Source organism: Nicotiana tabacum, chromosome 10 (genome assembly GCF_000715075.1).
Source record: "Nicotiana tabacum cultivar K326 chromosome 10, ASM71507v2, whole genome shotgun sequence".
Classification (NCBI taxonomy): Eukaryota; Viridiplantae; Streptophyta; class Magnoliopsida; order Solanales; family Solanaceae; genus Nicotiana; species Nicotiana tabacum.
The window spans coordinates 53505932-53526730 of NC_134089.1; the positions used below are offsets into that span (position 1 = coordinate 53505932).

The 20799-nt window shown below is 36.0% G+C and overlaps 2 protein-coding genes across 2 annotated transcripts; both read right to left on the reverse strand.

Annotated features, from left to right (window-relative positions):
* Positions 1-362: 362 nt before the first annotated feature.
* LOC107766482 (protein RETICULATA-RELATED 3, chloroplastic) lies at positions 363-2344 on the reverse strand. Its single transcript, XM_016585274.2, has 2 exons — positions 2205-2344; positions 363-1866 (listed from the first exon to the last, which is right to left on the reverse strand). The coding sequence occupies exon 2, from the start codon at positions 1846-1848 to the stop codon at positions 790-792; it is 1059 nt and encodes a 352-aa protein (XP_016440760.1). The 5' UTR covers positions 1849-1866; positions 2205-2344; the 3' UTR covers positions 363-789.
* Positions 2345-11110: 8766 nt separating this feature from the next.
* LOC142165124 (uncharacterized) lies at positions 11111-11750 on the reverse strand. The gene is made up of 3 exons (XM_075223747.1): positions 11682-11750; positions 11312-11582; positions 11111-11235 (listed from the first exon to the last, which is right to left on the reverse strand). The coding sequence occupies exons 1-3, from the start codon at positions 11748-11750 to the stop codon at positions 11111-11113; spliced, it is 465 nt and encodes a 154-aa protein (XP_075079848.1).
* Between the last annotated feature and the right edge of the window lie 9049 nt (positions 11751-20799).

Consider the following 20799-nt stretch of genomic DNA (forward strand, 5'->3'; position numbering starts at 1 on the left):
GTTTTGTTGAAGTAACAGACTAAAAAAAGAAAACTTACAAAAGCATCGGTCTCTATCATGCACTTCTATCTGCACATAAGACGATATCTCTTTTTATACTCAATTAAGGAGCGGTGGCCTGCCCAGACAGACAAGACATTATTCACACGGCGAAGAAAGGCCGGGTGGAAGGGGCAGTCAACTAGCTGTTTCCTTACACGATTGTATTTATATAGAAAAAATGTATTTCATAGAATATTATTTTACAACAACATACCCAGTATTATCCCACATCGTGAGATCTAGGGAGGATAGTGTGTACGCAAACTTTACCCCTACCTTTGTGAAGATAGAGATACGGTTTCCAATAGACTATCGGCTCAGAAAAACAAAAGCACTCATAAAATATTATAGTCTAGAAAGAAAAAAAAAAGATTGAAGCACTATTCAAAACAGTGCCACTTCCTTTACATGATTTGGGCATAACGCCAGTTGAAAGACGAATATAAATGTCATGTTCTACCATACAAACGGACAGAAAACAATCCTCAGATCAATGTCAGCAAATAAACTGTTCTATTAATCTCTGAAAACCAAAGCTAGACAGGATAGACTCACTCCAAGCAAGAGTACATCAAGTCAGAACAGCTATTTCTTGGTCTAAAAAACACAGCTAGATTCATTTTATTTATGATCATACTTCGTAGTAAGGGGGGAGAAAAAAGCGGACTAAGCTGAATAGGAGGGATTTGTAGTTTTGGGGTAAAGCTTTTGCTGGAGAGTGGAGACAGATATTCACACAGCGCCATATCACTTTGAAGCAGAATCGCTCTGATTCAGCAACCTTTCTTTCTCTGCCGCTACTCCATCTTCCACAGTAACTGCCTTTTCCTCTACACTCTGAGACCCCGTCACCTTTGCCAAAATGACAAACGACATTCCACCAGCAACATTGTTCAAGCATCTCAAAATCACAACCGATGTCTTAAACACCACAGGAGGGAGAGCTTTGGCTAGCAAGAACTCAACACCATTAAGCGTTTGGTATCTTAAATTACTGCTAACACCCATATGAAGTGCCCAAGTTCCAGCATTTAAAAGTGTTGGAGGAGGCTTATTTGGTGTTTCGAAATTAGGATCCATCTTCTTCCTTATCATGATTAAACCATTAGAAATTGCAGTTCCAACAAGTCCAGCAGCAAACCCAACAGCAGCAAACAGAGTTCCTTTATAAAGCAATGTCCCAACCCGACTCATCAAACCATAAGCACCAGGCTCAAACATGTGGCTTGTTGGACAACTAGCGAAAATCAAAGGCAGAGCTTGACTAGAAACAGCTGCTGTCGGTGCCAATAGATACATCAACACAAAATTCAGAATGGAACCAACAACAAGCGTGGAAAACACAAAATCCAATTCATTAAGTCCAAAGTTAGGACGAGATGCCATGTCTCCAATGACACAAGCAGTCACACCAACCAATTCCTCCATAAGAACCTTAAAAGGGAACTGAGAATCGGCAGCAACTCTTGATCTCCAGCCATTAACAAAAGCACCAATCGGTCCAAAACCATCCCACAAAGACTTAGAATCATCTGATTCACCCCCACCACTCCAATCTCCATTACCACTATCCCCACCCCCACTACCTCGTCCCATCCCAATGTCACCACCCCCAGCACAAGAAACCTGAAGGAAATCAGAGCCCCATTGTTTAGAACCTACATGGCTGGTTCTTAAAGGGTTAAAGTTAAGATTTTTCGCAAATGTATTGTCAGAAAATCTGGATGCGGCACCAGAAAAGTAACGACTTTGATTCTGAAAGTGGCCGGGAAGTAGAGAGTAGCGAAGTTGAGCCACTGCCGACATCTTTTACCAGCAACCAACCTAATAGGAGATAATAGAGATCAGTAAAAAATAACAAACGAAGCAGCTCTGTTTTCAGCAAAAACACAAAATGGACAGCTGAAACGAAAGAGATAAATAAGAAATCAAAAGGGGTTACCTTTCTAAGTTTTTTGGAGAGATATAATGCAAAAAAAGGGTTTAGTTTCATCAAGAACACATGAACTTAAACGAAGTAGAGAAAACAGAAGGGGTAACTAGAAAACACACAAAAAAAAAAAGAGTTTTTTAGATGAAAACTTTGGATTTTATTTCAGCAATTTGCAAAAAATGGACCAATAAAACCAAAAAAAGGGGAATAATAAAAGCTAAAGAATTACCTTTCTAATGTTTCCTAGATGAATTTTCTCAGCCGCTGCTACTCATATAGGCTAAGATCAGCAGAGGGGAAAGAGAACCGTAGAAACCCACTATATTCAACTGGAAAAAGCAGCAGTAAAAACAGAGTGGTGCAAAGCAAAGATTGTAAGGAATCTAAAACCCTAAATATAGGTAGGGCGACTAGGGTCAGACCGTTGCGCCGCGGGTCGGGCCGAGTTATTTGTTTGAGGAGTCCAAAACTTTTCTAATGCCTTTTTGGGCAAAAAATATATTTCTACTACTAAAAAAAGTTACATAAATAACTAAAACGTAGTATAATATTGCATGTTACTTTAACGGTTAACTTTTTGTTAAAGTAAAACGCAGTATAATACTGCGTTTTAATTATTTATGTAACTTTTTTTTAGTAGTAGAAATATATTTTTTGCCCAAAAAGGCATTAGAAAAGTTTCGGACTCTTTCTTTGAGTAGGAAGATATTTACCATATTTTCGGAGCATCACAAGTGTATTCTATTCATACCCTCTCACGCACGCTAAGGGGTCGCTTGATAGGATGCATTAGATAAAATAATGCATGCATTAACTTTGTATATTAATAATACTTTGTTTGATATATTTTTTGAACCTATGCATTAATTATACAAGCATTAGTTATACACTTTATTTGGTATTATCTTATGCATAACTAATGCACAGAAAATCATGATATTAACAATGCAATGAGTTTTAATGCATGCATTAGCTTAGTTAAAGAAAAAATTGTCCTTCAAAATTTATGCTTGATTAAAATATGTTTTAAAATAATCCAAATAATGAGAAATAAAATTATATCCATAGTAAATAAATAAATACTTAGCATATTTCATTTTTTTAAAATAAATATTCAGTTCCATATCACAAATCAAATAATCTTTTTTAAACTTTTTCATAGAAAATATTCCTCAACAAATGTTTCTTTTAAAAAGATAGAGTGATGGACTACTTTTGAGGGCATTTTGGTAAACAAATAATTTATTTAGAAATTGTGCAACGCTTTAATACATCAAACCAAACAATGAATAAGAAATATGTCAGCATAACTAATGCTCTCATAATTAATGCAAACATAACTAATACCAGCGTTACTAATACACCATATTCAGCATTATTCTTATGCACCCAACCAAACGGCTCCTAATAAAGAAAACAATCACACTTTAATAGAGAGTGAATCTAAAGTATCTTGATTTCAAATGAGAATCTGGAGAGGAAAAGGAAAGGAAATCCGTAAAACAAAGTAGAGAGCGTCGTGGCGAATTCAGCAAAAGTTACCGGAGTTACACGTTGCAAATCCCACCAACAAAATGCCCATAGTTTCCTTTTTTGACTATGGCATTAGTTTCTTTTTGTATGTATTACTACTACTAGTATTAGTAGATAATTAAAAAAAATGGTTTATACCGTAAAGTTTAATATATTAGTGTTAATACCATCTTTACAACCAAATATTAAAAATATTTTAAGGCTTTAGTAAAACTTTCATTCCATCTCCTAATAAATATTCCATAAAAAATAATGATACTATACAATTTGTTTGATATGAATGTTCCAGGAAAAATAATGATGTTATACAATTTGCTTGATATGAAGCATGTGCTTAAGGGAACATTATTGTAGCAAATGCTCATGACATATTGTTGTGCATTTTCTAGAAGTTGTCCTCTGTATTGAGGTTTATCACTATAAAAAAGCATGGGTAAAAATTCAAGAATTTATGGTGAACCCCCGTCACTAACATTTTGAAAAATTGAAAACCTAATTATGCTTAAGACGCCTTACATTTCCTAATGCTTTTATTCAAAGTACGAAAATTCCAAGATCTTTATTTTCTCACAACATTGTAGCTTAAGTATCTTCAAAGTGCAAAACCTATGTTACATTTATTAAGGCTTTTACCAATGAACAAACGTATGGAAATTAGGGGTGGCAAACGGGCGGGTCGGGTCGGATACGATTCGAATAAAAAACGGGTAAAATATCTGACCTGAACCATATTTAATACGGATAAAAAATAGATTAATCGGCGGATAAAACGGTTAACTGTATTATCATTCATGGCTTCACATTAGCCTCAACTGTTCAGTGACCCAGTTGATCATCAAGCAAAATAGAGGAAGATATAAGTTACAGCTAGCAAACATGATAATGTTGTGATTTATAATATCCTGTTTGTAATATTAAAATTAATAATTTCTCATGACTTAGTACTTATAATTTGTTTAACGTATTGCATTAAATTAAAAATGACGTGTATATTCTGGAACGTGCATTTAGTCTTAAACTAGATAAATTATAATTTCTAATTTAAATCTTAATCTTTTATGAAAAAAACTAGAAAGGGCTTTTGGCATATGAACAATTTTACTTATTTCACTTATTTTTCTCTTTAATTAATCGTGATTGTTATCACACGTCGTATGTGATACAAATTTTAATAGAAAAAATTATATTGGATCTACCAAATTTTATAGTGGAATTATTACGTTTTATAATCACGGTAACCAATGTCTATTTTCCTTTTCAATTCAAAAGTTGCCTACCTCCCCTCTGTATAGCGCGTAGGACTTAGTGATGTTTTTGGATTCAGTGATGCTTTGGGGGTAAAAGGGGGCGAAAATGCTTTTTGGGGGAGGTTTTGATTTTATTACCTATGAATAACTGGTGGTTACCCATTTAAAATATGGATAAAATGGGTAATATACGTATTTAATCCGTTTTTAAAATGTTCATTATCCAACTGATGTTTAACTTAAAGCATATATATTTCTATGTATATCGCCTCATATTTTACTTTTGTTTCGTGAATTTGGGATGTTAAATGCTATGATTTATATTAATTTGAAGTATTTTTACTTGTAGGAATGATTCGGGAGCAAGTATGGGCGAAACGTGCAAGATTTGAGCTAAAACGAACAAAATTGGAAAAAGAAGCCATTTGGGTGCCATAGGCAGCGTCTGGCGCCACCTGTGGCGCTGAAAACAGTATGCACAATTTGGGCAGCGCCCTGGTGGGCGCCTGGCGCCTGTGACGTGATTTTGTCCAATTTCGTCCGGGACAAGGTTATTTCGGCCCTAGACCTACCCAACACGTATAAAAGCAAGACTAAACCTATTTTTGGAGGAGAGGACGCCACTTTTGAGGATATCTAACACACTTTGGAGGGGAATTCACGTGGAGGAACACATACCACGCTTGGAGAAGGCTTCTAACTAGTTTTTCTTTTCTTCTCTTCTTTTAATCTCATAGTTTATTAGTTCTAGAGTTTTGGGTGCTACATGAACGTTGTAGTTTGAAGCTTGAATTGTTCTTATTATTTTATCATATTGGTTTATTTATTCAATCTTACGCTTAATTATTTGATTTCTTTATCACCAATTGAATACTATCTACGAATCTAGGATTGAACTCGGGAGAGAGAATTCTAGATTGCATATAAGATTGAGTAGATCAAGATCTTAACTTTGAGGGGGAGCGGATTTGCGGTTAGGATAAGAATATACCTAATCGCCTTGCTTGATTACTATATGGGAATTATTAGTGCGTTCTTATTAATCCTAATTCCATGGGAATATAGGCGTTAGGTTAGCTTGAATAGGTGAGTTGTACTTCGTGAGAAGGCTACGAGAAATATTAATCCCGTCAATCAATAAACTAGATAAATTAATTAGACGTTTTAAGTGAAAAACTCAACGGGATTGTTAGCTAACCCATAACTCTAGAATATTCACTCACATTGAATTCGTTTCTATAATTTTCCAACTTGTTTTGTTTAATCTCTTAGTTTGTTACGTTAGATTAGTTTTAGCTAAATATTCATACGTTAGGATTCGCTTGAATAGATTAATTGTTTGATTTAATTTAGTTGATAGTTTATCACAAGTCCCTGTGGGTACGATATATGGACCTATAATCCTATATTACTTGTCGACCACGTATACTTGCGTGTGCGTTTGGGAGCAACAAGTTTTTGGCGTCGTTGCCGGGGACTTAGAAATTAACTAGTCTACTAGATTAGATTTTTACTTTTTGTCTACTCAAGTTTTTTTTATCTTAGTTTAATATTTACTATCTTTGTTTATATGGCATCTTGGAATGATAATTGGTCGAATATTGGTTATTCTTATTATGGTGGTCCTTGTCCATATTGTGGAGGACCACACTTAGGGAAAAATTGTGCGTCTCAATCTGATGCATGGAATTTTTGTAATGTGTATGGTTGTCAAGGTGGCCATTGGGATGGTTATCCTAATTCTTATTATCCTTCTTAGAGTTCTTATTATAATGTTTCTAATAATGTTTATGAGTTTGATAGGAGCAATGAAGTGGAGGATATGGAAAGCATGGCTCGTATTATGGACATGATGAAGCAAATAGTCGAGCAACAAAGTCTTGATGCCTTAACGATCAAAAGACTCTAGGCTAGAATGGATGAATTAATGGCCAATTTCCAAGAAGAGCCTCAATTCAATGAAGAGAGCGAGTTCCTACAAGAAGATTATTTTGAAGAAGCAGATATAGTGAGCCAATCTTGGTTTGAGGAACAAGCTCAACTGATAAAATCTCATGAGTTTCTCTGTGATGGTCTTTCAAATATGACAGAACAACTAGTAGAAGGAAGAACTGAGCTAAGGCAAGAAATAGACCAATTTGGCTTAGATATCCATGACATTCATGATCAATTGAATAAAAAGGTTGAGACGTCTGATGCCCTACAACCAATTTTTGTGGATACTGGCCAGCTTGAGGAGCGGAAATAGGAATTACAATTATTCGACCAAAATATTATTAATGATGCCAAGGTTGACGAAGAGTGCAAAATTGAGGATGTCAAAAATAATGCAATTTTGGAGTTGGAGCGTATTGGACCTCATTCTAAACACTTTTCAATATTGTGTTTGGTTGGTGACATGGGAATTGATCGATTCAAGCATATGGAGGAGCCAATAGATGAGGAACAAAGTGTTTATATTCTGAAATTTGCGATGCCAAGGAGACAAACCGACATCCCCCACTTAAAGGCCAAGAAGTGCAAGATGCAATACCTATTGCTTGGTTCATTTAGTTTTATGCAACCGCCCCAGGAACGTGACAGAAAAATTGATGCAAAATTGGGGGGGAGGGGCAATTCATATCTTCAAAGTGGAAGGAAAAGTGGTGAAAGTGATGGTGTCGTGCCGCGACGTTAAATCAAGCGCTTGTTGGGAGGCAAATCAGCCTGTATTTTATTTTTTTTATTTTTTATTCTTTATATAGTGTCAAGTTTCGTGTTGTTTTTGTTTTGCAGAGTAGCAGAAGTCTGAGTACCCGAAGCTGAAGCTGAGGAAAATGTTTGAGCTTAAGTATGGGGTCGTCCTGATCCTTAAGATTGAGGATCATGTCCGAGCTAGGCCCGAGAGGGTCTCAGGGAGTATTTCTCACCTTTGTTGTATTATTTTCTTTATGATCATGCATCGAGAACTATGCATAAAATAAGTGTGGAGTGGGAAAACTACTTTCTGAAGTGTAATTGTATAATTTTTTTTTTTAGTTTTTCTTTTAGAACTCGTAGTAGACATAGTCTAGTAAAAAAAACGAAAATTGAAAAAAAAAGTTTAGAAAAAGTTCAGATTTTTCCCGACGATGGATCTTTTGGACAATTTCTTGAGGGATAAAGTCCAATTAAAAACACCAAAAAGATTTTTTCTTTAAAGATAGTTAGGTAGTATCCCTTGGTTTTTCTTTGGGCGCCGGTTCTTTTTCAAGGGTGTAGCTCAAACCGGGTACTTTATTTTTATTTTGTTTAGGAGTAGTTCTGGAAGAAATTGAGTCGCTTTGAGAGGCTCATTGACATGGCTGATGCTGGCACATTAGGCTATGACATACATTCTATTTTTCTGTAGATTTGGTTTGAATTGTGAAACCTAAGTAAAGTAAATAGCCTATTTTGTGACGCTTTTTCTCAGTTGTTTGACTTGTATGCCACATAGTGCAATATTGCTTAAATTTCTTAATTATGTGTGCTTGCTTGACTTGAGAGTTGAATAGAATTGTTGTGATTGAGTCATGTGCAACGTGTGAGTGAGGTTTTGTGATTTACAGTGCTATCCTGTGTAATCTAGAACTTGCCCCGTATGTTAATTGAAGCGAAATTGTAAGTTGTGCTAATCTAAGAGATGACGTAGGCATTTTCTTGCTTGATCATAGATGTGCTTGTCACATAGAAATAAAATTTTCCGTTGCTAGCCACTTTGAGCCTATAAACCTTTCTTTTGGCACCCACATTACAAGCCATACTCCTATTATGTTCTTAATTTGAGATAGAACCTTTACCTCCTAAGGCACTTAGTCGCTAAAAGAAGTAAGGTTAGAGATTGGGTAGTACCTTTTGAGTGGAACCATGGAAGGGCCCGTTGGTGCACTAAAGTTGAAATCAAAAGTCACTAGCCAATGAACCTTAATGTATGGAGTGTGTGAAGAAAAGAAAAAAAAAAGAGAAAGGAAAAGAAAAATTGCAAGAAAAGAGGAAAAAATATGATAGTTCAAATAATGTAGAAAAAATACACACCTCCAATTCATAATGATTTGTGCTAGTGGAATTATAGAAGTGCTTAATTAAAAAGAGGGCTATGATGTATATGGCAAGTGAATTGGTTGAGAAGAATATGTGCTTGAATTGTGAATGTAGTGTATTAAAGTACTTAGGAGGGTTAGTCACTATTTCTAAATGTACCATACCCGTCCCTTAGCCTACATTACAACCTTAAAGTCATAATTGATCCTAGATTTGGCTAGCTTAAATTAGTAGAGATATACACTATAGGCAAGCTTATGGTATGACCACGGGACGCATATGAATTCTTTGTGAGAGTGAGCGAATATTGTTCAATTGTGTGATGTCCTTAATCTATATTCAAAAGCATATTTGAATGTGTGGACCAATTTATATTCACTCTTTTGTTTGTTGGTGAGGGCATATGATCTCATGAATGATTGGTAATGTTGTAAACTTTCTTGTTGGGTAAGTGCATGAATTGAGGGTGCTTAGTGGTTGCAAGTCGGCTTTTGAGGTTGGGTGGTGACAAATAGTTGTTGGAATTGACTGAATTGAAATGTTATACTTGGGCATGCTTAAACGGGAAGAATGTGAAATTTTGTGTGTTCATACTTGTGTGCCGGTATTGATAATAGTCTAGGGTATAGTGTGTGGTTACAAGTTAAAGTGCTCCTCTATAATTGATACTTGTACGTAGTTGGGGGTTTATTAGATAGTCCCATTGCTCGAGGACGAGCAAGAGTCTAAGTGTGGGGTGTTGATGTTTAGCTTAAAGCATATATATTTCTATGTATATCGCCTCATATTTTACTTTTGTTTCGTGAATTTGGGATGTTAAATGCTATGATTTATATTAATTTGAAGTGTTTTTACTTGTAGGAATAATTCGGGAGCAAGTAGGGATGAAACGTGTAAGATTTGAGCTAAAACGAACAAAATCAGAAAAAGAAGCCATTTGGGCGCCACAGACAGCGCCTGGCGCCACCTGTGGCGTTGAAAACAGTATGCACAATTTGGGCAGCGTCCTGGTGGGCGCCGGTGACGTGATTTTGTCCAATTTCGCCCGGGACAAGGTTATTTCAGCCCTAGACCTACCCAACACGTATAAAAGCAAGACTAAACCTATTTTTGGAGGAGAGGACGCCACTTTTGAGGATATCTAACACACTTTTGAGGGAGAATTCATGCGGGGGAACACAAACCACGTTTTGAGGAGGCTTCTAACTAGTTTTTCTTCTCTTTTCTTCCTTTAATTTCATAGTTTATTAGCTCTAGAGTTTTGGGTGCTACATGAATGTTGTGGTTTAAAGTTTGAATTGTTCTTATTATTTTATCATATTGGTTTATTTATTCAATCTTGCGCTTAATTATTTGATTGCTTGATCACCAATTGAATACTATCTACGAATCTAGGATTGAACTCGGGAGAGGGAATTCTAGATTGCAATAAGATTGAGTAGAGCAAGATCTTAACTCTGAGGGGGAGCGAATTTGCAGTTAGGATAGGAATATACCTAATCGCCTTGTTTGGTTACTATACGGGAATTATTAATGTGTTCTTGTTAATCCTAATTCCATAGGAATATAGGCGTTAGGTTAGCTTGAATAGGCGAGTTGTACTTCGGGAGAAGGCTACGAGCAATATTAACCCAGTCAATCAATAAACTAGATAAATTAATTAGACGTTTTAAATGAAAAACTCAACGGGATTGTTAGTTAACCCATAACTCTAGAATATTCACTCACATTGAATTCGTCTCTATAATTTTCCAACTTGTTTTGTTTAATCTCTTAGTTTGTTACGTTAGATTAGTTTTAGCTATATATTCATACGTTAGGATTCACTTGAATAGATTAATTGTTTGATTTAATTTAGTTGATAGTTAATCACAAGTCCCTGTGGGTACAATATCTGGACCTACAATCCTATATTACTTGTCGACCATGTATACTTGCGTGTGCATTTGGGAGCAACACCAACCCATATTTTAGCGGATAATATGAGTGGTTATTTATTTTTTTTACCCATTTTACCACCCCTAATGGATACTTACATTTTTAAATACTGCAGCAAAAATAGCTTCTAAGTGCATAAATCTTTGTTAGGTTCTTGCACCAACCAAATGTTTATAATTGCAAAGCAAGAAATTCATATACGTGTCTGGCACGAACATAAACCTTTTGTGTTTCACAAAAATTTACCCGTGATCTGCCAAAATTTTTGAATGTCGGCTCAGTATACTAAAGCACTACATCGCCTATATATGTATCCAAAACCTAATTTGATCATAAGTTTTGGTAAGCGTACTTGTTACAGCAATTGAATCTATAACTAATTCAATTCATGGTTGCAAGCATACTCATGATCCTCAAGCTCCAAATTCATGAAGATACTTGTTTTATCATCTTGATTGTATGATTCTACGTTACCATGATCAATAACTTCTCCTATGACATCTGCCACATTTAAATAAATAGTAATGATCAGGTGATAAAACATTCAACAAAAAATAACGAAAGGCAAAACAATTACCGAATAGTTCATTCTCATCAACCTCAAATTGATTTATGAGATACTCATAAGGATTAAAGTTGAAGATATTCAAACTAAACCGTGGATTATTAATTTCATTCACACTCGCCCTATGAGGAAATGTCAGTTTCAATTTATGCTTGTTGGTCTTAATTTTCAGATTGTTTGGTCCAACCACAAAGTTTTTCATAACATACAATCCCATTTCATGTACTTTTATTTTGAAAATACGCATAACATGTCTACCAATAGTTGCATGAATTCGATCTCCCTAAAAAAAATTTGAAAAAAATTTAAGTTAGTAAGACGCATAAGTTAAAAAGAATATATCACAACTCGAAAAAATAACAACATATAAAAGAGTATGCACCTTTTCATCTTGAATAATTAATTCATTTGAATTAGAATTTTCTGGTTCTTGCGGTCTGGAACGTGCCATAATCTAACAACACAAACCTTCAAATTCCAACTCATTTTGAACATTGATATTTCATTGATATTGTGAGCACGTGATTTTTGCCTTACGAAAACTACTCCAAAATAAATCGAAAAATAAAATAAATTTCTTTTACTGTGTAATTTTTGAATTTGCGCGGTGTTAAATATTTGTTTTATGTCCGTAAATATTTACTTTGTCATAATAAAATGAAAATTAAAATAAAATACATGTTGCATGCATATAGGATTTAATTATGCATTTGAAAGATAATTTAAATAAAATCACAAAAAATATGCATTCGTTCTATTTTAAATATGTTACTGTGTGATTAATGTTTTGACTATGTGTTAAATAGTTGTTATAAAGTAATTAATATTTTTGTGTAAGGTTAAAATTGTTTTATAATTTTTTTTTAATGATAAATAATAAAATAAAATAAAATAAAATAAGTTGTAAATAAAAAATTGGACCTGGATTAAAATCCAGGCCCAAATCAAATTACCCTCCCCACAGCCCAATCCAAATAGCCTGTCCGGTCCAATTTACACAAGCCAAAACGACAGCGTTTGGTCGCCCTCATCAAAGGCCGTTGGATCAAAGCCAACCAACGGCTGAGATCCCACAAACCTTAACCCATAGCCTTTACCCGACCCAATGACCCGATCCAGGCTGACCCTGAACTTAGACCAAATGACAACGTTTGGTTAAGTGGATTGATCTCAACCGTGAATCTTAATTGATCCAACGGATGAGATCAATCCACCCCACCCCTATTTAAGGATCAAACCCCTACCCCGGCCCCTAACTTAACACCCCCTAACCCTAGCCACCCTAGAATCCCACCGCCTGAAACCCGGCGGCATCAACGCCGCCGGTCACCAAAATAACACCCTAGACTCCTCACCACTTCCTCTACACAGATCTAACCTTAGTTTCCTTCGAATCAGACCCCAACTCTTCGAATATTAAATCGAAGGTGGGTCTGAAAACTCAAACCTTTCCAATGGCTTCCAAAATAACACCATAGTACCCCCTAGCATGCCTCGTTATGGATCTGAAGTTTGTTTGGCTCGAATCATTTCCGAGCTTCTCGAATCTTCTTTTGAAGATTCGGACCAAACAAGAACAAACTCAGATTCCTCCCAAATTAACACCAAATGACCTTTAGGCTTCCCTCACCCTTGTGCCATCTTTGGTTTCCCTCGAATCTACCCAGAAGTGTTCGGATTTAAAAGCCAAGGTCTGAAACCCTAAATTTTCCAACCTTGGCATCTTTTTCACTTCAGACGAAAGATTGAGTTTTAATCGACCTTAGTCAAAGTATTTTCAGTAGAAAATACTTCGACTAAGGTCTGTTTGATTTCAAACAAAGTCCAAATCCAAGTTGAGTTGAGTCCGGTTGAATTTGAAGGTTCAGAGGTAATTTTCTGTTTCTTATGTGTATTCTACATGTATTCTATGTTCGTTTCATTAGTTTGTTTAAATTTTTATACTTTTCTAGTTCATTCTGTTATACTGTCTCCTACCCGTCTACTTGATTCTAAATGTAAATTGTTTCTGTTGGTTGTGATTATTCACAATGTAAGTAATCGACTCGATTAAGTTCGTCGATTAGTTATATTATGAATTCTCATTTATGATAATGCTGATTGAAACAGTCTGCTTCTATTGTTTTAGACTGATTATGGACAAATGTTGTAAATAGTCAACTGATTAATACTCGTCAATTAAATCATGTTTGTTTGCAAATCAGTAAATTCAAATGTATGATGTGTATATATTGTTTTCTGAACAGGGCATTGTCAGTATATTGACAATGCTCCTGTGTATGTTTGATCTTGATTCAATGTTTAAGTCCAGTCTGAATTGTTATAATGATTTCAGTGATATGTTGTTATGTTGTTAGTTTTGAATTCAGTGTGATTTTACAAGTGTTGATTAAATGTAATTGTGTTAGAAAGTTACATCCTTAGTTAGGATTCAGTCCAAAACTTTAGGATTGGTTATAACTGCTTAAACAGATTTTAAAATCTGTATTGTTAGATTCTGAATTTAAGGCAGTAATAATAGTAATTACAGTAGGAAATCTGGGACATTTTTTGGGACAGAATAGTGAGGGTCATGTGATAGAATAAGTGGACTGAAAGTGGAATGTTGGTTGGCTATAATTTAAGATACTAATGGGAAACAAAGGGTAATGGGCTGCTAAAAATCAGGATAAGGGCACTTAGATTTAAAATATTCAAAAGCAGTTTAATGGAAAACTTTCTGATTTTTAAAAGGAGAAAAGGGTCCTGGGAGCACTAGAAGGGTATAGGACAACCCTGTATAAATAGAGGGGGATTGGGACTGATTTAAGGGAGCTCTTTCAGAAAGAAAAACAAGGAAAAAAGAGAGCTTTCAGGCATATTTTAGCAGATTTTAAGAAGAAAATCAGGAGTTCAAAAGAAAATCTGATTTAGCAGATTTTAAGAGAGTGAAAAGTCAGATTTGAATATGGAAAGTCAAGCAGAAAATAAAAAATAAAAATCTGAAAAGGAAAAAGAAACAGAAAAGAAACAAAAGAGAACAGTCACACACACACACACAGATACAACAACAGAAACAGAAAATCAGAAAAATGGGAATTTGAAACTGAAAAGAAACTGAAATCTGAAATATTATTCTTTCGTTGAATCTGTTCAAATTTATTTGATTCCATTGTTCAGTTAAAATCTGAAGTGTCTTTAAAAAATACTGTACTGTGCATCTGGTTTCCTCGGGTCGTATTATTGCTCAAATATGTGGAACTACTGCTATTCTGCTGAATTTGTTACTGCTGCTACTGCTGAAATTTTAACTCCTTCTTCCTTCATTGCCAGATACACATCTTTTAAACTTATGTTGTGATGGGTTTCAACATGACAATAAATAAAGTTTGAGTTGTAATATTACTTTCTATTCATTTGAGTTCTTTAGCTAAAAAATTCAGTTTTGTTTCTTGATCAAATAAGTAGTATATGCTGACAGGATGACTGTAAGATAAATGTCCTTTATTGCAGTCTGTATAAGTGTTGTAACAAGGTTAAATTTCTAAATTTTCATTAAAGTATAGTTATGATTGAATAGTTAAGATAGGAAACTTGGCGTAAAGTTGGCCATTATTTAAACTTTATGGTATTGTTAGCTAGGTATAGCATGATATGGAAATATCAAGGAAATATGCTATTAGTTTATTTTGTTAGTTAATTAGTTCTTGTTCAAAGCTAGTTAATGATTGGTTGCATTTTTATTTATATATGGTGTAATAATGATTATGGTTAACATCAATAGTTGGAAGTTGCATTAGTATCCTCCGCTATGTTTGCAAACGTCAAAATAGGGCGAATAATGTTGTATGCAATATTACTTATTAAGTCAATTAGGTAGATTTGTTCTCTTTCTTAAAATAACAAATGGCCTAGGAATGTTATAATATGAAAGTTAGCAACAAGGGTTCTCATAAATTGAGAATCCAATCGGATTGATTATATATATATATATATATCTTACATTTAACCATAAGCAGAATCAATAAAATAATTAGGCCTGTTAGATTAAAAGTAAATATATGAGAATAAGATGAGATGTACAAGCACAAATTGCAACACTTTATATCAATGGCAATTAGAGATAGAATTTGCACTAAATAAATAAATAAAATTGTTCAAAAATACTTCTTCCCTTCATAAATCATTTTTATGAGTTTCATATGCAATTCATCCTTCGGTATATGTATATAATGTATTTGTGAAGAATAGTATTAATCATGTTCCTATTCTTTACTTTGAATTTGAATAGTCTGGATGAATACAATTTATACGCGGAAAAATATAATCGACTATCTATATTTAATAAATTGTGAATTTCTTTTAAAAGAATTCAAAGACATCCCTTAAATATGAATTTCTCAGTATTCTCATATAAAATGTGTAGATACAACAAATAATTTGTGAAAATTCATAATACCATTAAGAAGATTTGGTGTAATTAGGGATACGTTCGCGTAACCTGATTATACCGATAAAAGCAATTCGAATTATGCGTACGCGCAATTTCGAGCGAATATTTAATACAAGGGATTTCTTCGAGGATGTCAAAATAGTTTCATATAACCCGAGACGTGCAGTTCATTGTCTAAATATAAGGGTGATGACGTTCATAATTTTGTTTTAAATCACGCACATATGAATTTGTAATAAAGGAAATGATATGGTCAAATTTTATTGTGTACACGTACGCGTGGCACGATTCCCGATAATTATAAAAGGTATATAATACGAATATACGTACGCGTAATTCGTTTATATAATTGTAAACAATAAGTAAAAGCGGTAATAAAATCATGTAATAAAAACGTGTTTAGTAAAATCAAGATAATTAAGCCGAGAATAAAAGCAGTTAAGCGACCGTGCTAGAACCACGGAATTCGGAAATGCCTAACACCTTCTTCCGGATTAACAGAATTCCTTACTCAGGATTTCTGGTTCGCAGAATAATAAACAGAGTCATAATCTCCTCGATTCAGGGATTAAAACAGGTGACTTGGGACGCCTTAAAATTCCCAGGTGGCGACTCTGAAATAATTAAATAAATCCCGTTTCGACTGTCCTTCAATTGGAGAAAACTCCCCACGCGCCCCGCGGGCGCGGTAAAAAGGAGGTGTGACAGCTCTGGCGACTCTGCTGGGGAATTAAGTGTTATAACCCAGAACCACTGGTTCAGGGTCTAAAGAATTCGAGCTTAAAATAACTGCGATAATTGGCTTTATTTACTATATGATTTTTCAATTGTTTATATGATTAACATGCTAAATGTTTTTTTTACCGCTTTAATATTATTTGAATTGTGAATATATACAACTGCTACGAAACCCCCCTCTTTCTGAGTCTTCTAAATTTATGGTTCACACGTGCGCGTGGCCCACCTTTTTGTTAAAGTCATACCAAATAAGACGGAGTTGGGACAAGTAACTAGGCCGGGCAGACTTTCGTGCTCTCGGTACGTTGCCCCCGCTTCGGCTCAAACTGTCCGTTTGGGTAAGCCAGGTTTAGAACAATCAACCTCAGGTTTTACACTTAGAATAACTCAGCCATGTACCGGATCCCTAGTAGGAACGAATATTTGCATCATATGCATTTGGCCTTGGAGACTCAACACAGGGGTTGGGTCTGTCTAGGACAGGTGAACCCGAAACAAAAAGACCAGCATGATGCATCCTACTTGCTACTTGTGCATTCATTTGCCTCGAACATGCTTGTTGACCAGCTTAAACGAAATCATGGTGAGAAGAGAGGAATAAAATGGGTTGTTTTTTTTTTAAAAAAAAAATTCAAAAAAAAAAAGTTTTAAATCTTGAAATAAAGATATTTAATAAATAAAATGATTTTTTAGTGTAAATTTTCAAAAATAAGTTTTGACTTTATTAAAATTAAATTTCAGATACAAAATGAGCACCACACAAAGCCCATCATCCACGAGTACAGAAGAATTTCTATTTCAGCTTCAAATGTGGTGGTATGATTTAGGCGAAGACGGTCAAAAATGGGTCGTCAAGCATTTGGGAAATCTCACGGACATTATGAAAGTTAAACCCCGTGATGATCTGATTGCGACGTTAGTAACTTTTTGGGACCCTGTTCACAATGTCTTTCGTTTCTCTGACTTCGAGCTGACTTCTACATTAGAGGAGATAACTGGCTATGCTGGTTTTGACGGAAGTCTAAGAAATCAAAGCTTGATATTCACAAAGGCTCCTTCGGTACATCGATTCTTCGGTCTTCTGAACATCAGCAGTCAAATCAGGAAAAACAATGTCATCAATGGATGTTGTTCCTTCAACTTTTTGTATTCAAGGTTCGGAAAGTCAGATGGGTTCGAAATTCATGAGAAAGGCCTTACTAACAAGCAAAACAAAGACACTTGGCAGATTCACCGTCGCTTTGCCTTCATGGTGGCTTTTCTAGGAATCATGATCTTCCCAAACAAAGAGCGAACAATTGATATTCGCACCGCAAAAGTTGTGCAAATCCTCACCACCAAAGAAAATCACACCCTTGTCCCCATCATTCTATCAGACATTTATCGGGCTTTGACTTTATGTAAATCAGGAGCAAAAGTCTTCGAAGGATGCAAAATTTTGTTGCAAATATGGGTGATGGAACATCTCCAACAACAACCCAAGATCATACAGTATGGGTCAAACAATGATAATTGCATCGAGAGCTATGAGGAAAGAACAAAAAATTATCAGGCTCCAGAAGGGATAGAAGCATGGGTATCTCATCTAAAGGCTTTAACGGCAAATCAGATTGAATGGACTTTGGGATGGCTCCCGATGAGGGAAGTAATACACATGTCAACCTCAAATAGTTATCTACTACTATTGGGATTGAGAAGCATTCATCCGTATGCGCCACTAAGAGTCCTAAGACAACTAGGGAGATATCAAGTAGTTCCTGATGATGAAGATTTGAGTATGCAAGTAATCGAATTACACCCAGAAGCCACTATTCCCGAGGCTCTACTTCAGCAGATGTGGAATGGATGTCGATACTTGAAAAGTGATACTCAAGTCCCAGACACTACAAAGGGTGAGATAAATCCTGGATATGCAAGGTGGTTCGAGAAACGGTCTCGCGTGGATGATGTACCAGAACCTGAGCTAAGAAGGCCAACAAAAAGACCCCATATTCAAAACTTTAATGATAAGATCCAAGAGCGGTTGATCTGGGGAGAAAAGGAAAAAGGGTACAAAGCAACTATCCATGACCTAAAAGAAAATCTGAGAAGCCTCAGTTTGGAGAAAGATTTGCAAGCACAAGAAGCCGAAGGCGAGAAGAAGAGTCTAGCTTGTGAGAATGAAAATCTTCATGCTCGATTCCAAAAAATGAAAAGTGTTTCTGAAACACCAAAGAGGAGCTGGAAGGATCAAAAAACCATCGCCAATCTTTTTGAAAGAATGCAAGATTATGATTCTATTCTTGCAGAAAACGAAAGGACGTTGAGCAAAGCAAAAGAAAGGATCCAACGATTAAACGAAGAAGCCATGTCTAATAAGGAACGCCAAGATAGGCAATCCGAAAAAGACAGGGCACAATTCAAGAAGGAAAAAGACCATTGGATACAATCAGAAAACCAGCTTCGTGCACAACTAGAAGAGGCAAGAAGATGCAGCAGAGAACATCAACAAGCAGACCTCGACAGGGAAAGAGCGCAAGAAAGATTAGAGCAGGCCAGACTCCAAGCTCTGTTAGAATCAGCTCTAGATCGTGAAAACTGTGTCAGAGATATAGCCACCACTCGTCAGCAGCAATTGCAGGACCAAGACCAACGTCTCCAAGGTTTCAGGGCACAAATCCACGACCTGGCAGTCTTCACATCTCAAAGTTATGTAAACTGCCAAGGAATGGATTATGAAAGGTTTACAGAGCATGCACCCACTTTTGCTCGTCATCTAGCAATGGAGTTGGAAAGGATGTATCGTACGCTGGGACGCCATCCAGGTCAAGCCCCACATTGAGCAGACAATCCAATAATTGACAACAAAAGTGGAAAGTGGGGCATGTTGTGAGATGATAAGAGTTGTATCTTGTATTTTTTAAGTATGTGTGTTTCAAATCATTTTCTTAAAGTTTTCAAATGTAATTCCATCTTTGTATAATGAATAAAAGTGATTGCCTTTAGTCCGAACTACGCAAGGTCTGATTCATACGGGGGCATGATACGTAGGCAATCTCTATAAGATTCGACCACCACAATAAAAGGAATATAATAAATAAAATAAAAGTAAATAACAATAAAATTTTCAAGAAAGTTGGGACGACACAAGCAGCCGAGCAAATGCATAATAGAAAGGGATTATTTGTCTAGGAGCATTGCATCTCAACGTGTGATTATATATGTGTTAAACTCTCAAAACTAATAAGTTTGTTCATTTGTCCAAAATTCAAGCAGTTAGTTTCTCTAAAGAGTATACTGGCATATTATCACTATCACACAAGATCAAAAGGACCAATACCCGAAAGTATGTCTATCCCAGATGTTGACACAGGTATGGAGCTAGAGGAGATGGATGTCGGAAAAATGAAAGAAGAGATGTTTAAACTCAAGCAGCAAATGGCTGAGATGTACCAAGCCTGGTCTACAGGACAGTTACCCCCATCTTACCCAAATAACCCTGCTCCATCAATGACCCAAACTCAGGATAATATTACCACTGAATTATCCCCAAATTTCCCTATTTACCAGTACTACCGAGGCACCACCTCTCAGACACCGCAGTCTCCACCTCCAAAACCCGTTCCATATTTTCCTCCACCTATGACTCCTGTTTTCGTAGCACCTCCCCATGCTACATTCCACAAATCTCCTAGTGAACCTACATTCCAGGCCCAGGACAACCAATATTACCCCCCGGAGCTTACCCTCAAAGCCTCCGAAATCCATTCAACTGCTCCTCGTTTTGATCTCCCAACCGAAATTGACAAACCAACCAAAAATGTTGAACAAGAAGAGATGTTCAGGAAGGTCAAGAGTTTAGAACAATCGTTCAGAGACATGCGAGGATTAGGTGGGCAAGTCAGTGTAGCATACAAAGATTTGTGCTTATTCCCCAATGTACAATTACCAGTTGGCTTCAAGATGCCCAAATTTGACTTATACAACGGGCACGACGACCCAGTAGCCCACTTAAGGGGTTTCTGTAGCAAGATGCGAGGAGCTGGGGGAAAGGATGAATTATTGATGGCTTACTTCAGTCAAAGTTTAAGCGGATCAGCTTTGGAGTGGTATACACGCCAGGACCATGGGAGATGGTACACCTGGGATGACCTGGCACAGGCATTCGCATACCATTTCCAATACAATCTGGAAATCATCCCAGATCGATTATCTTTGACAAAATTTGAGAAGAAACACAATGAAAGTTTCAGAGAGTATGGTTTTCGGTGGAGATAACAAGCAGCACGAGTGGATCCTCCTATGAAGGAGAGTGAAATGGTAGACTACTTCCTCCAAGCCTTGGAACCAA

Coding starts and splice junctions, on each gene's coding strand:
- LOC107766482 (XM_016585274.2), bottom strand. CDS start 1,848: ATGTCGGCAGTGGCTCAACTTCGCTACTCTCTACTTCCCGGCCACTTT.
- LOC142165124 (XM_075223747.1), bottom strand. CDS start 11,750: ATGGCACGTTCCAGACCGCAAGAACCAGAAAATTCTAATTCAAATGAA. Junction 11,583..11,681: donor TAATTATTCAAGATGAAAAG/GTGCATACTCTT, acceptor AATTTTTTTTAG/GGAGATCGAATTCATGCAAC. Junction 11,236..11,311: donor TGATGAGAATGAACTATTCG/GTAATTGTTTTG, acceptor TAAATGTGGCAG/ATGTCATAGGAGAAGTTATT.